Source organism: Crassostrea angulata, chromosome 2 (genome assembly GCF_025612915.1).
Source record: "Crassostrea angulata isolate pt1a10 chromosome 2, ASM2561291v2, whole genome shotgun sequence".
Taxonomy (NCBI): domain Eukaryota; kingdom Metazoa; phylum Mollusca; class Bivalvia; order Ostreida; family Ostreidae; genus Magallana; species Magallana angulata.
In genome coordinates this window covers 52119517-52132911 of record NC_069112.1, presented here as the reverse complement: position 1 = coordinate 52132911, position 13395 = coordinate 52119517, and the positions used below count along the sequence as shown (strand labels likewise).

Below are 13395 nucleotides of genomic sequence, written 5' to 3'. Positions count from 1 at the left end.
TGACATGTTTGCTTCATGATTAAACATTTGTTCAAAAAAATTTATGTGTTGATTTTTCCGCACGTGTTTTAAAAAAAGCCGAAATGAAATGCTCCCCGGAAGTTGCGAATAAACGAAGTGTTTATATCTTCAATATGATTGATTTTAATCAAAGTACGACATGGCCTTATTCCTCGAACTATTTACTTTCAATTTCTATCATCCAAGCAAGTGGAAAACATTAATCATGAAGCAAACATGTCAGAGTACTTGCCCCATTAATAAACGTGATGCGCCTTTCCTCCAGAAAAACGTAATCCAAGTTGAACAAAAAATGAGTCTCATTTGGTAGGTAAAATAGGTATACCGTTTAGACATTTGACCACTAAATGGGACTTCAGTCACAGTTTCAAAAACACACGGTCAGTTTGTGATCCGACTAAAGACGAACTTACTTTGTGTGGGTTCAGGAAGGTATCGTCAACATCTGGTAGATTGTATTTCTCTGGCTCTTTGTACACTTGACTGGATGCCTTCCTGCGAGCGATTTGGCGAGAAGCCGTTCTCCCAGCTTGGGAAGCAGTTCGTGTGACCAGACCCACCACCATCTTGATTCTTTCCTCTACCAAGGTCAACGATTGGAATATCGAACCCGATTTATAAATTCGCCGAACCCGGGCTTATAACAGAGGAAACATACACCGAATGATTTTGTGTTATCATAAACAAAGTTGTAGAATTTCATATTTATTCAGAAAGGTATTAGAAATTCAAATATTTGGAACAATATTGTGGGTTTTTTGTTTATGTTTTTTTGTTTTTTTGTTTGTTTGTTTGTTTTTTTTTTTTGGGGGGGGGGGGGGAGGTGATGTATCGACTCTCCATGCGCGGATCCAAAACATTTTCGAGTGATAATTTTGTTTATCATTGAGTTCAAGGCCTATTTTTAGTTTTTAGTATTAACTTTGCTATTTGAATTTTCGAGGGGGCGCTTAGGTGCGGATTCACACCCCCCCCCCCCCCCCGGCGTTTAAAACAGAAAAGAATGGGGGTGAGGTGTATATAGACGTTATAACTGTATCGGGGAGGGGGTGTTAAACTTCAGTTCTGTCATAATAGATTCCACAATCCATGGATCTCTCTGGCCAAATATAAAAACCAACCCCTTTAGATTCAAATTCTATTTTTTTTTATCCTTGAAAAATAATTTAACTTAAATTACATGTAATATAATCAAAGTTATAGCAGAGATAGTTGTGTTCAGTTGCACTGTGTATACATGTATTTGACAAATGAATCTTTATAATTTTGACTTCACCATGTACACCGGACACATTTTTGGGGTCCACTCAGTCCGGAGAAAATTAAATCCCTTATTTCGTTAACTTCACGCACATGTGTCGAACCTGTAATCTGTTATCAAAACATCTTGATCCTTCGGTGTCCAGTTGAAAGACTTGGTGTCGTCCAAATTCAATAAAATAAGAAAAATGAAAAATAAGTTACGCATTATAGGACAACGGTCTTATCTTGAATTTACACGCCAACTTATATATAAAGCAGCGCATACTCTCTGGTATTACATATGAAACCGACTTAGCACGCTGGAATAAGGGGTATCCATCTGTGATTTCAAGGTTTGCAGTTTAAAAAAAAATCATTTCCTACTTGAAAAAAAAATGTGTTAAAGACAAAAAAATATCAAAAAATGTGTTTATCAAACGTAATATGTTCTCATTTGTATATGTGAAACGCCCACCATGTGTGTTCTCTATCATACTACATAATTATGTAGTTCATTGTATGTCAGATTTCAAAAGAAACGTATAGACCGAGTCGTGTCCCATATCGACATGTTTCATTAAGACGTAATAGAACTTATATTTTTAGGATAATTATTATAGTCACTTTTTATTGTTGGAGATGTCTTTTATTAATTTTCAATCTAAAGTTGAAAATGATTACATGACAAATAAGACAGAGAGATACAGACCGGGGCCGCTTTCGTCTTAAGCCCTGTATCTCATACAGTAGGGATCAAGTCGTACTCTATGCAGTGGGGTCGGAAGTGTGTGTGTGTGTGTGTGTTGGGGGGGGGGGGGGGGTAGGCTAATCATCAGGAAATCTTAACAAGCAAAAACACACACACACAAAAACAAACAAACAAAAAAGTTTAATTCCCAAAATCATGAAAATCCTAATCCGTGGGGGGGGGGGGGGGGGGGGATGGTAGAATACTAGTACCTTTATCTCAATTATGTAACCTGCGAGAAAAAGTGGAGGCGGCTAGCCCCTCCCTGATGCTATGTGCCTAATGGTTAGGTCTAACTTTGCAAAATGGGGGGGGGGGGGGGGCTAAGCCCCCCTTTAACCCCCCGGTTCCAACGCCTATATATGCTATGTACTCTAAATAAAAGTTTCATAACTAAAATAATGTTTACAAAATATCAAACAATAATTTTATGAGTTAGTAAAACAAGAAGGTACTAATAAATTTAACTTAGAAAAACATGAGAAAACTTTGATGCTAATTTTTAGAACAGTCACGCACATAATGACTGTGACAATCTTTTGAGAAAGCTTTGAAAGAAATTCTTAGGGGGTAAATTAAATGTACGACCAAAGTTTTACTCAATAACCTAATAACAATTAGTAAGAGAATTGACCGAATTGACCTTATTTGACTTGATTTTAAAAAATGTCAGAGTTAATAGAACAACAAAAAGGAAAGACAGAATTAACATGGACTTAATCGATATGACTGGGCCGGTAACGTCTTGTTTGTATGGATTTCATCTACAAGGTTATACTCAGTCTATACAGCTCGGGAAATTAAAGGCTTTGAAATTGAAACCCACAAAATGTAGACACACATAACATATATCTATATATATATGGCGAACAGCTGTTCATAGCATTGTCCGGTTATTTTTTCTTACAAATTACAAATATAACCTAAATGAACCCTAGACTTTGGTAATGAGATGTATACCGAAGAAAAAAAAGAAAGAAAGAGAGATCGAAAAACGCAGCTGTCAGCAATAAAATAAGTACAAAATAAGTAGCGACAATAAAAAACATTGACAGAAGACAGCAGATACGTTCCTCGGAGGTTGCTGGTAGAGTTGACAGAGGATAATGGACTAATTAAAGCATATTAGGCCAATCAGGTATTCGACATGCATTTAATTTCAGTATGTCTATTAAGCTGCACGCGCGGATTCAGAGTTTTTTTTCGAAGGGGGGGGGGTGTCCGAATTTTTTGTTTGCAAGAAGGGTTCCGATCATACCTAATTTAGGTTATTTTATTATTAATTTAATCGTCGGGGGGGGGGGGGGGGGGGTCGGACCCTATTACCCCGTTACTCTAGATTCACGCACGCAGGTCAAATGCTAATGACTTAATGCTACAGTCAGGCGTTAAATGTGATATTTGTAGCTAAACAGTTGACTCGTCGGTAAGACTTATAACCATGATTACTGTACATTCGACAGTAGTTAAATGTAGTTAATTAGTAAAATATACTATAAGTTTTCTTAACGACTTAATTAGCATGTTAAAAACATCGGACTTGTACCATATATACTAATGTAATGTAGTTTAGTATATACTAAAACTGTTTTTAGATATTAAGCAAAGACTAAGTGATGTCTTTATCCAGGAAAGAGACGCCTTCTTTGCATGTTCCTCTAAATGTTACGTATACAAATATTTGTACGACCCTTTTGGTCTCCAGTATTATCTTTAAAAATGTATATAAGAGCATATTGTTCACTATTTGACAAAATAAGATTGTCTGCACATTGACTAGCAATAGAACAAGGTCGGTATAATCAAACTGTACGCTCCCGGCGCATTTGTAGATTTTGTACTCTTAATAGGATTGAAGATAAATATCACTTCATTCTAGAATGTCCAAAGTACAGTCATTTACGGTGTATTAATTACAAAAATTATTACTGGTTAAAGGCTTCTTAATTGTTTCAAGTTTGTTCAGTTGCTGCGTTCGAGAAATAAGAAACAATTAAACAAACTATGCATTTTTCTTAAGACATCTGCAGAGTATAGAAAACATTTGCTTTGATAATTAAGGTCTTCCGTTTCCAACGGAAGACCTTGTACTGATTCTGTTGGAAATTCTTCATTATTATTTTTAGGGTCTTCCGTTTCCGACGGAAGACCCTCTTGTTATTCTATTGTTTCTTTTCCTTATTATTATTTTATTTTTTATTTTTTTTCTGGCTTTTTTCGAACGCTATTTCTCGTGAACTACATGACCGATTTGCATGAAATTTACAGGACACATTGAGCATCAAATATACTTGATATTTTAAAATTTCTGGCTTATGACGTCACTTCCGGTTCGAGATTTTGAGGATTTAGTGAATTTTTAAGGACCATTTTGTCCACGTAACTTCTCAAAAACTACTTGCGATAGAAACGTGAAACTTTCAGGGATAGTAGATGAATGTCTGTAGATGATCCTATTCATTTGATATTTTGAAAAATGCTTAAGGCGGCGAAGCTCGCCCGAGCTCAAAAATAGGAACCAATTTTTTTCACGAAATTTTCGCACATTTTCGGCCCTAGCTTATAATGTGTAAATATTTTGTTAAAACATGTAATGCAAAAGTTGTTAAGATTAACTAGGACTTGCGTTTGATTTCAAGAAAAAGGGGCTGGCCCCTCAAATAAGGGGCCAAAATGGCTCTTAAGTCTTTTTGCAATAACTCTTTTCTGAAAAATAATTTGTTATCAATTATAGAACCAAAAATGTTCATTGTATATCTGTTTATTTATACAGTACCATGCCTAAGTCATATGTTACGTAATTAGGGGTTTCAAGGGGCCAGAAGTTCAAAACTTTGATCTTTAGTATCTAGAAAAGGAGAAATATTTTGATAAGCATTATAGAACAAAAAATGCTTAGAATAATGTTCTTAACAATATGCTACCTTAATAGTTTTTGTTGGTGGCCCCAGTAAGGATTTTAAGGGTCAGCCCCTAAAACACAATTGTTCAGATATCTTTAGAACGGTCAACAATTTCTGAACACTTGTTGAGCAAAATGTGTTTATATTTATAAGACCTTTTATTTGATATCAAGGAATAAGGGCTGGCCCTTCAAATAAGGGGCCAAGAGGGCTCTAAAGTCTTTTTATAATAACTCTTTACTGAAAAATAATTTGTTATCAATTATAGAACCAAACATGTTCATTGTACATCTGTTTATCTATACGGTACCATACCTAAGACATATGATACGTTATTAGGGGTTTCAAAGGGCCAGATGTCTAAAAATTAATATCTAGAAAAGGAGAAATATTTTGAAAAGCCTTGTAGAAGAAAAGTTGCTCAAAATAATGTTCTAAACGATATGGGATCTAAAAATATTTTTTTGGTGGACCTGGTAAGGAGTTTAAGGGTCGGCCCCTAAAACACAGTTGTAAGGATATCTCTAGAACGGTTAACAATTCGTGAATACTTGTGTTACAAAATATGTTTATATTTACAAGACCTTTCATTTGATATCAAGAAAAAGGGGCCAGCCCCTCAAATAAGGGGCCAAAAGGGCTACAAATTCTTTTCATAATAACTTATTTTTAAGCGATAATTAGTAATTAATCACAAGGCAGAAAATAAGAGCTTATTATTCATAATTCAAAACTGAAATCCGTTTTAAAATCGGACGATGCAATACAGAGATAAAGAGTTTTAAAAATTGATTTTTCCGGAAATTTTGATTCCACATTCTTGGTTAAGAAAATAGTTTTATGTTCAGAGTTAAATTAACTCGTACCTAAAATTAATCGATAATTGTTAAATCGTACTTTTACAGATTCGGATTTGTATTTGCTATGTCGTTCTTGAAATCGATAAGGTTTGTTAATTCGTACTTGGTATCATTCGGATTTTGTTAACTCGTGCCAAGAATAATTCGATTTTTTTTGGTCTTAGTTTCTTTTGTTTGTTAGTTTAAAAACCCTGCTTCTTACAGGAACTTCTAGCTTTACTTCCGACATTACCGGAAGACCCACTCGTTGCTTTGCAACGAGCTTTGCTCTAGTTATTATTATTATACTTTTTCTTTTTTTTTCTGACTCCTTCTCGGCTTAATAACTCAAAAAGTTTCCAACCGATTTTTATGAAACTTTCAGAGATAATGTGCAACTATAAAACCTCAATGTATCTAAAGTTTATTTGAAAACGTCACTTCCGTTTTTACGTTACGTCATTTTAAAAATTTTCAAAAAGTCATTTTGTCCGCGGCGTTTCTCAAAAACGCTTTTAGATAGAGGCTTGAAATTTTAAATGGTTATGATTTAGTCGATTTACCTCTGTAATAAGGCTCGAAATGAAAATCTGTCGCTTCCGGTCGAAACCGGAAGTGAAACAAATTTTTCGAAAAAATGAATTTTCTGATCAAATCAAAAATGAATATGGGTTTTGTAGAGCTTATTAAGCTGAATCTAACACTGAAAGCTGTTTTAAAATCGGACGATGCATTACAGAGTTATCGGGGTTTAAAAATTGATTTTTCCGGAAAATTTGATTCCGCATCCTTGGTTTAAAAAATATCGTAATGTTTAAGGTAAAATTAACTCGTACCAAAAATAATTGTTAAGTCGTACTTGAACACATTCGGATTTTTTTGTCAAGTCGTTCTTGAAATCGGAAAGGTGTTTGTTAAGTCGTACTTAAATTTATTCGTATTTTGTTAAGTCGTACCAGGAATAATTCGATTTTTTTCATCTTTTTATTTTAGTTACTCTTGTTATTGGTTAAAGAGCTCTGCTTCTTACAGGAACCTCTAGCTTTACTTCCGACATTAACGGAAGACCCACTCGTTGCTTTGCAACGAGCTTTGCTCTAGTTCTTCTTCTTTTTCTTCTAGACGTTTCCTTAAACTGTAATATCTCGCTTGTTTGTCATTAGATTTTATTCAAATTTTCAGGGTTTATTGTAAATGACAATAGCTTACTATAGCAAAAAATATGGTGAAATCCCTACTTCCGGTTTTGAGTTATTCCCCTTTGAATATTTTTTTAGTGGGTCTCGTGTACCTGCAAAGGCTCCGAGTAGATCCGTAGCAAGTAGTTTTAATTTACAAATCTTTAATGTAGACATCTTGAACGTTGTCCTCCTAGTTTTACATGTTTGATTAACACACGTATACTGCTTAAAAAATTACATCGAAATTTATGTTTCAAAAAATGTTAAATTTTGCTTATATCTTTGCTCAATAACTTTTTAGTTGTAAATTTTTTCTAGACACATATAGAATAAAAGTTGTGCAGAATATCAAGAGCTTTCATTTGATACCATAAAAAAGGGGCTAGCCCCTAAAATGAGGGGTCTAGATCCCTTAAAAGTCTTTGCTTCATAACTCTAAAACGGTAAATTTTTCGATATGGGCGTCGCTGCAAAAATGTTGTTTGTGACTTTATTGATCTCATAAAACTGTTTTTGTGTTCGGGTAGTGCATAATATTCGGGTAAAAAGTAATACGTGTTGACCAGTACTCGCGGCATTTGGCCAAGCTTCCTCGCCCGCGGCCGAGAAAATCGGTCACCATGGTCGCGGCTGGGCTACCTAGCGGTCAGCGGTTATCTAATACACGAGAGTTGCGTCTCTCACAAATGAGTTTATTTAGTCGCGAACTCAAAAATTGTTATAGTTTTGATTACACATAAAAGTTTTATGGACTAAACAATTGGGTGTCAATTAAGAAATCGTTCAGTTAATTAATAAAAGTAATGTCATTCTCAATCTAAAGCAATATCAGACATAGATCAATTGTGGGTTTTAGGTTTAAAATAAAGAACGTTTATTTGATAGAACATGGTCATTATACTGCAAACTTTTCAAATCTTCCTGGGTTCTGAGATGTGCGTGTCTGTGCGTTGTACCTTTACGTAATCTATCCTTCGTCCACGGCCGATCAGCCACGGCTGCACTACTAGCGGTAAGCGGTTATCTAATACACAGGATTCGCACACTTAGATGAAGATGAACGTGTTTGAGTTTATATAGCCGTAAATACAAGAACTGTTTTAATTTTATATTATAAAAGTTTGTCCATCTTGTATTTATTTAATTAAACATTTGAGTGTAACTGAATATTAATGAAAGATATTACTCCAAATCGGAAACATAGTCAGACATAAATTAATGGTTGGTTTGTATATCTAAAAAATTTTAACCCCCCCCCCCCCCCCAATATTAAATGATGATCATCCCTCGCACATGGCCGAGGAGATCCAGCGCGAGTGGACAAGTGATCTGCGGTCGGCTCGTGTTCTTCTATATGTACCTTATCACGCGTTCATGTTTCATATTTTGCACGGACAGAACTATATTTTATTATGTTTTCAACTATTATATAGATTTAAGACGAAAATAAATAAATTTATTTTACTTGTACAGTTGATTAAGCATTGATTTTATTATACGATAGCGTACAAGGTAGTTTAAAAATCAAATCAAATTATAATCAAAGTTCCATGTTACATGTACATGTTTGCGGTAGGTGCTAGCACGATAAAAGAATGTCCTGAATTGTCCTGAATTGAGGCATTTGATGATTATTTAAAAGAATATTCACATGAGTTTTAAACAACTTAAGATTAATAGATTCTATCAGTCACATATTTATCACTCTGTAGTTTTTCTACATGGTTGTTCGTTTCAGTGTGGAAGCGAACTCAGTGCTGTGTCCCCCCTCCTCCCGCCCCTCTGACAAGTGCTCGCGCTGAATATTTTTAAATTGGCGAAAAGATATCCAGATCTGTCGAAAATCATTTTTGGTGACTTCTTTTCTCCTCAACGTGTTTAATTTTCCCACCCGTATGTTTATTCGGTCAGTCTGTGTTAATTCAATCGCCACGTGCGACCGAAGATCTTGTGTCGCTTCAGCGCACACAACTCAGAACATATGTAATTGAGTAACAACTGGAAGGGTGCTTTTATAAACAATAAGACTATTATTCTAAGTCAATCATCTTCACATTAAAGATGTGAAATCGTAACCTAAGAATGTGGCTAATAAATTAACCTGTTGATCACGCTAAACTTTTATAGTTATGAACATAATAATTCATGATATATTATAATTAAAAGTTTGAAGACAAAGACAATTTTTTTCTTGGGAAATACGACTACATTATGCAATGCAGTCGATCGCCATAGAAATCATCAAAGTACTGCAACTGTCGACGGATATCTTATTTCTTTGAAAGACCATGATAATTCACTTGACTTGCAGGCTATAATATAGCGATATATCTGCCTCCCGAAAATATATGCGCTTCTCAAAGTTACACTTAAGTGAGATAGATGTGCGTTATTGGGAATTTTATTTATTGCTAATTGTATGGAAATTGATTAAAAAAACCAACTTTTAATTGAAGTTGTGTATTATGAGGTTGTAATGCAACTTAATTTACTTACAAGGTAAGCTACAGCCAGTGGAATATAGGTGGCTTTTATGTGAACAATGAATACCCAATATATTAAATACAAGATAAATAGTTTCCAGAATTATAATACTAATATGCTTGTGTATATGAAGGTTGCACCCTCATTTGTATGGCTGTAGGTGAGGAGGTATAGGTGTATCGATGTACATACAATGTATGACTGCACATACGGATTCCGGACCATGGCTACAGACGATACCAATGATAGTCTTTTAATACATCAATGCACAGTTTGATCTTGAAACTGACCAGTTTCATAACTTCTTCGAATTTCTCTAACACGGACTGTCTAATTCCTTCCCAGAATTCCAATTTACGCAAGCGCAATTGAAGTTGTTTTTTTTAAATTTAATTAGTCATCCCACTGACATAAAAATAAGGATTTTGCATATTATTACATCGTCGAGAGAAGTAATATTCATTTCTGTAAATAAGGTTATTTAATTCACATTACATAGCGGTGTCTCTATGAAACAGCACCATCTGGTGTAAAAGTTAGATGCTCGCCTTTGCATAAATTCTCCCGCTCATCTTTTTTATTAGCTGATTATATATTATTTTGAATGTCCAAATCTACTCGTATCATTAAATAATATCAGACGACACACATTTCCCTGAAGAAAATCTCAAAGATGCCATCAATTTTGACTAATTACTAAATTTTGTCAGCCCGTAACAATTTTAAACTTGCAAATAGTCTTCAAAAATTTAGAAAGATTTAAATAAACAAGTTATCTTAGAGAAAAGGTTACGTGTTTTGTAGGCGGGTTAGGTTTTTAAAAAAAACTGCAAATCCTGACATGAATTATGAGTACATACTGTTTATAACAATGCTTGCTACCCTTTTTAAAATTTAACTCGCCATTAAACATCTTACATTTTATAGAATTTTTGAAACGATTACACAGACTGTGTTCGACAAATAGTTTTCCTAAAACATTTTCTTCCTGTCTTGTTCAAAACACATTTTATATACAGGCTTTCAATCACAACACGTTTTTATAACAAAAGCAGAACTGAAAGTTTAGTCATATAATCGTTTGACACCATATTACATATATTTTTAACCCGCAGCAACAACGGAAGACCTACTCGTGGCTTTGCCACGAGCTTTGCTCTAGTTATGTATATTATCGTCCTAATGTGATAATTTATTATAAAATACATATATGTACATTTTTCTTTTCTATTTTTTAATGTAATTACATTGTACATTTGTGGTAATATCTCATAATGGCAGATGTGTCTGTGTACTGCCAAAAAATTTGTTCATATTGAATATGTATTTACATGTATTTATACAATGCCTATAAACCATAATAACGTTAAAATTCATATCAATTCTATAAACCATGTGGTTTTGAGCTAATAAACTATATATATAGTGCTTTGCATCTATAGTAGGTTAACTTTAAAAGTGGACTCTATAAATGGACATGTTATACAGTCTATTCAGTCTTGAAGTTACATGAAAAAAATAATTTACTAAAGTCGGACGGTGGCATGCAGTTGAAATTTGGGGCTACCTAAAATTGGGTTATCAGAGTTGAACAGAGCCAAAATGATTCAACTAGAGACAGCTGGATGAAATCATGATGAGATATGTGAATATTTTGTTGAAAAAGAATTATTTCAATTATAATATGTAGATAAGTCTATTTTGGAAAGGCTTATTACTAAGTGATCAAATGTCAACATTCAATTGAATTTTTAAGTATTCCCGTTTTAAAAATCTGATTACAATTATATGAATTGAGAGAGAGAGAGAGAGAGAGAGAGAGAGAGACTCCAAAGCGTTTTATTCACGATTATTATGCACACCTAATTATTTCGATACAACAAAAACCTCGTAAAACATAATTTCATTTCATCGAACTGTATCAGTTCCATAAGAAATATTTAGCGAGAGATGTTATATTTAACCTTTCTTAAGAAAAGAATTACATAAACAGAGTTGGTCAGATTTTTAATAATTCAGTTAGTGGGGTAGCTTGTTCATGATTAATCTAGGAGATTAGGATTATCAAAATTAAAACTACCCAGTACATGTATGTTAAAAGGACAAATCATAATATTAATGCTCTGTTGGTTTTTATCGCTCCATTTTTCAACGTATTGTTTTTTTAATTTTAGGACGCCTTCCACAAATAATGGACGACATCAACTGAGCACAATTTTGAATAACAAACCCGATGCAATGAGCTTGAGGTGTGATAGCAAGGCAGCTTTTGGTGTTTGTCTGTGGGTCGCAGTGTGTTTCGTTCTGATGTATGTATACAATTTTGTGCCGTTACAAACTGATGGCAAATTCCAACACAACGGCATTGGTAAAGATAAAGTACGGGAAACCAATGTTGCGATGCAGCCCAACAGGAAGAGTAGAGCAAACTCCGAGAGGACAACGACTGATACGACTGTACAGGACGTGACGTCAGAAATATGGCGGAAGTTGATGAGACCTAGGGCCAAAAAATCTTTCCGAGAATCCGTGGATCACCATTACTCTCAGTCTCACCAGGATCAAACTGTGTACGACATCTTCCCTCAGAAGAATGGATTTTTCATAGAAATGGGCGCCTATGATGGAAAAGTGCACTCCAACACTTTATGGTTGGAGAGGAAACATAACTGGACTGGGCTACTTATAGAGGGAAACCCCAAATCATGTCGCAGTATCGATAGGCTGCAGAGGCAAGTTTGGCGTTTGTGTGCGTGCGTGTCGAATGAAAAAGAGGCTTCGTTCATAATGGGAAATGAAGTAGGAGGTGTTGGGAAACATATGCCAAAATCGCATTTGGTTCATTTAAACAGTTTTCAAAAAGTACAGATTCCATGTTTCAATTTGCGTGACGTTTTAACAATTATTGGTGTTTTTCATGTGAACTATTTTTCTTTGGACGTAGAGGGAGGGGAAATACACGTGCTGAATAGCATGAAAGAAGATTTGGTTTCTAGAAAAATCATTGTAGATGTGTGGACTATTGAATATCGCGCATGGGCGGGGCAAAAATTTGATTGGCAGAAAGGAAAGGAAAATCTGGCCAATTTGCGAGCTTTTTTCAAAGAAGTGGGAGGATACGTAGAACATTCCCAGCTAGCATACGAGAGACAAAGTCTCCCAGATGGCCATTATTTAGATGTTGTGTTTGTGTATATAGAGACTTGGTGTAAACACAATGGCATGCTTCCCGGGGGGAAGATAAAATGTTAAATGTTTGAAACAGTGGTGCTACAATGCAATATCTATCTATCTATCTATCTATCTATCTATCTATCTATCTATCTATCTATCTATCTATCTATTTATCTGTCCATGTGTCTGTCCGTCTGTCTGTCTGTCAGTCTGTCCGTCCCGTCTGTCTGTCTGTCAGTTCGTCCGTCTGTCTTTCAGAGAGAATATGATGTTTACGTTAGATACCGGTATTTATTTAAATTGTGGGATTATTTCAGGGCGTGTATTCACGAAAAAGATGCTATAACTGTATTCGGCAATGTATTTTTAAAAAAAATTCAAATTTTGTATTGGGGGACCAAATAAACCCGAGTGAAAAAAATTCAAAGTGTGTTTAAATTTTACACCAACTCAACGCACTTTGAAAAAAATATCCAAATAGCGTTATGAAGGTACATATACGTTAACATTTTTTTATGATCGGGACACTGCATAGTCCGATTTTCTAGCTATTAAAGGGACTTGGACACGAATTTAGACCAACATTTAATTTTCTATTTTTTATGTTTAAAATGGTTTATAACTTGCGCATTTTGAATGATTCACCAAAATTTGATTGTTTAAAGTCAAGTAATAAAAGAGATACAGAGGCAAGAATTTATTGTTATGTAAAAAAAAAAAAAAAGCTCGAGTCTTACATTTAAAGCCATGTCAAAGCCGCAATACAATAATCCCCGCCTCGACGTCAGGGGGCGAATTATGAT

The 13395-nt window shown here is 34.7% G+C and overlaps 1 protein-coding gene across 2 annotated transcripts; it reads left to right on the top strand.

Annotated features, from left to right (window-relative positions):
- Positions 1–1497: 1497 nt before the first annotated feature.
- On the top strand, positions 1498–12765 carry LOC128170383 (uncharacterized). Of its 2 annotated transcripts, XM_052836155.1 has the most exons (3): positions 1500–1616; positions 2950–3149; positions 11593–12765. In XM_052836155.1, exon 3 carries the CDS (start codon positions 11657–11659, stop codon positions 12668–12670), a length of 1014 nt encoding a protein of 337 aa, XP_052692115.1. In that variant the 5' UTR covers positions 1500–1616; positions 2950–3149; positions 11593–11656; the 3' UTR covers positions 12671–12765. The 2 variants fall into 2 exon arrangements, with proteins under 2 accessions (XP_052692116.1, XP_052692115.1); XM_052836156.1 differs by lacking the exon at positions 2950–3149 and having other exon boundaries at positions 1498–1616.
- Positions 12766–13395: the final 630 nt, after the last annotated feature.

Excerpts from the sequence above, each read along its gene's own strand:
- LOC128170383 (XM_052836156.1), top strand. The coding sequence starts at position 11,657 with ATGAGCTTGAGGTGTGATAGCAAGGCAGCTTTTGGTGTTTGTCTGTGG.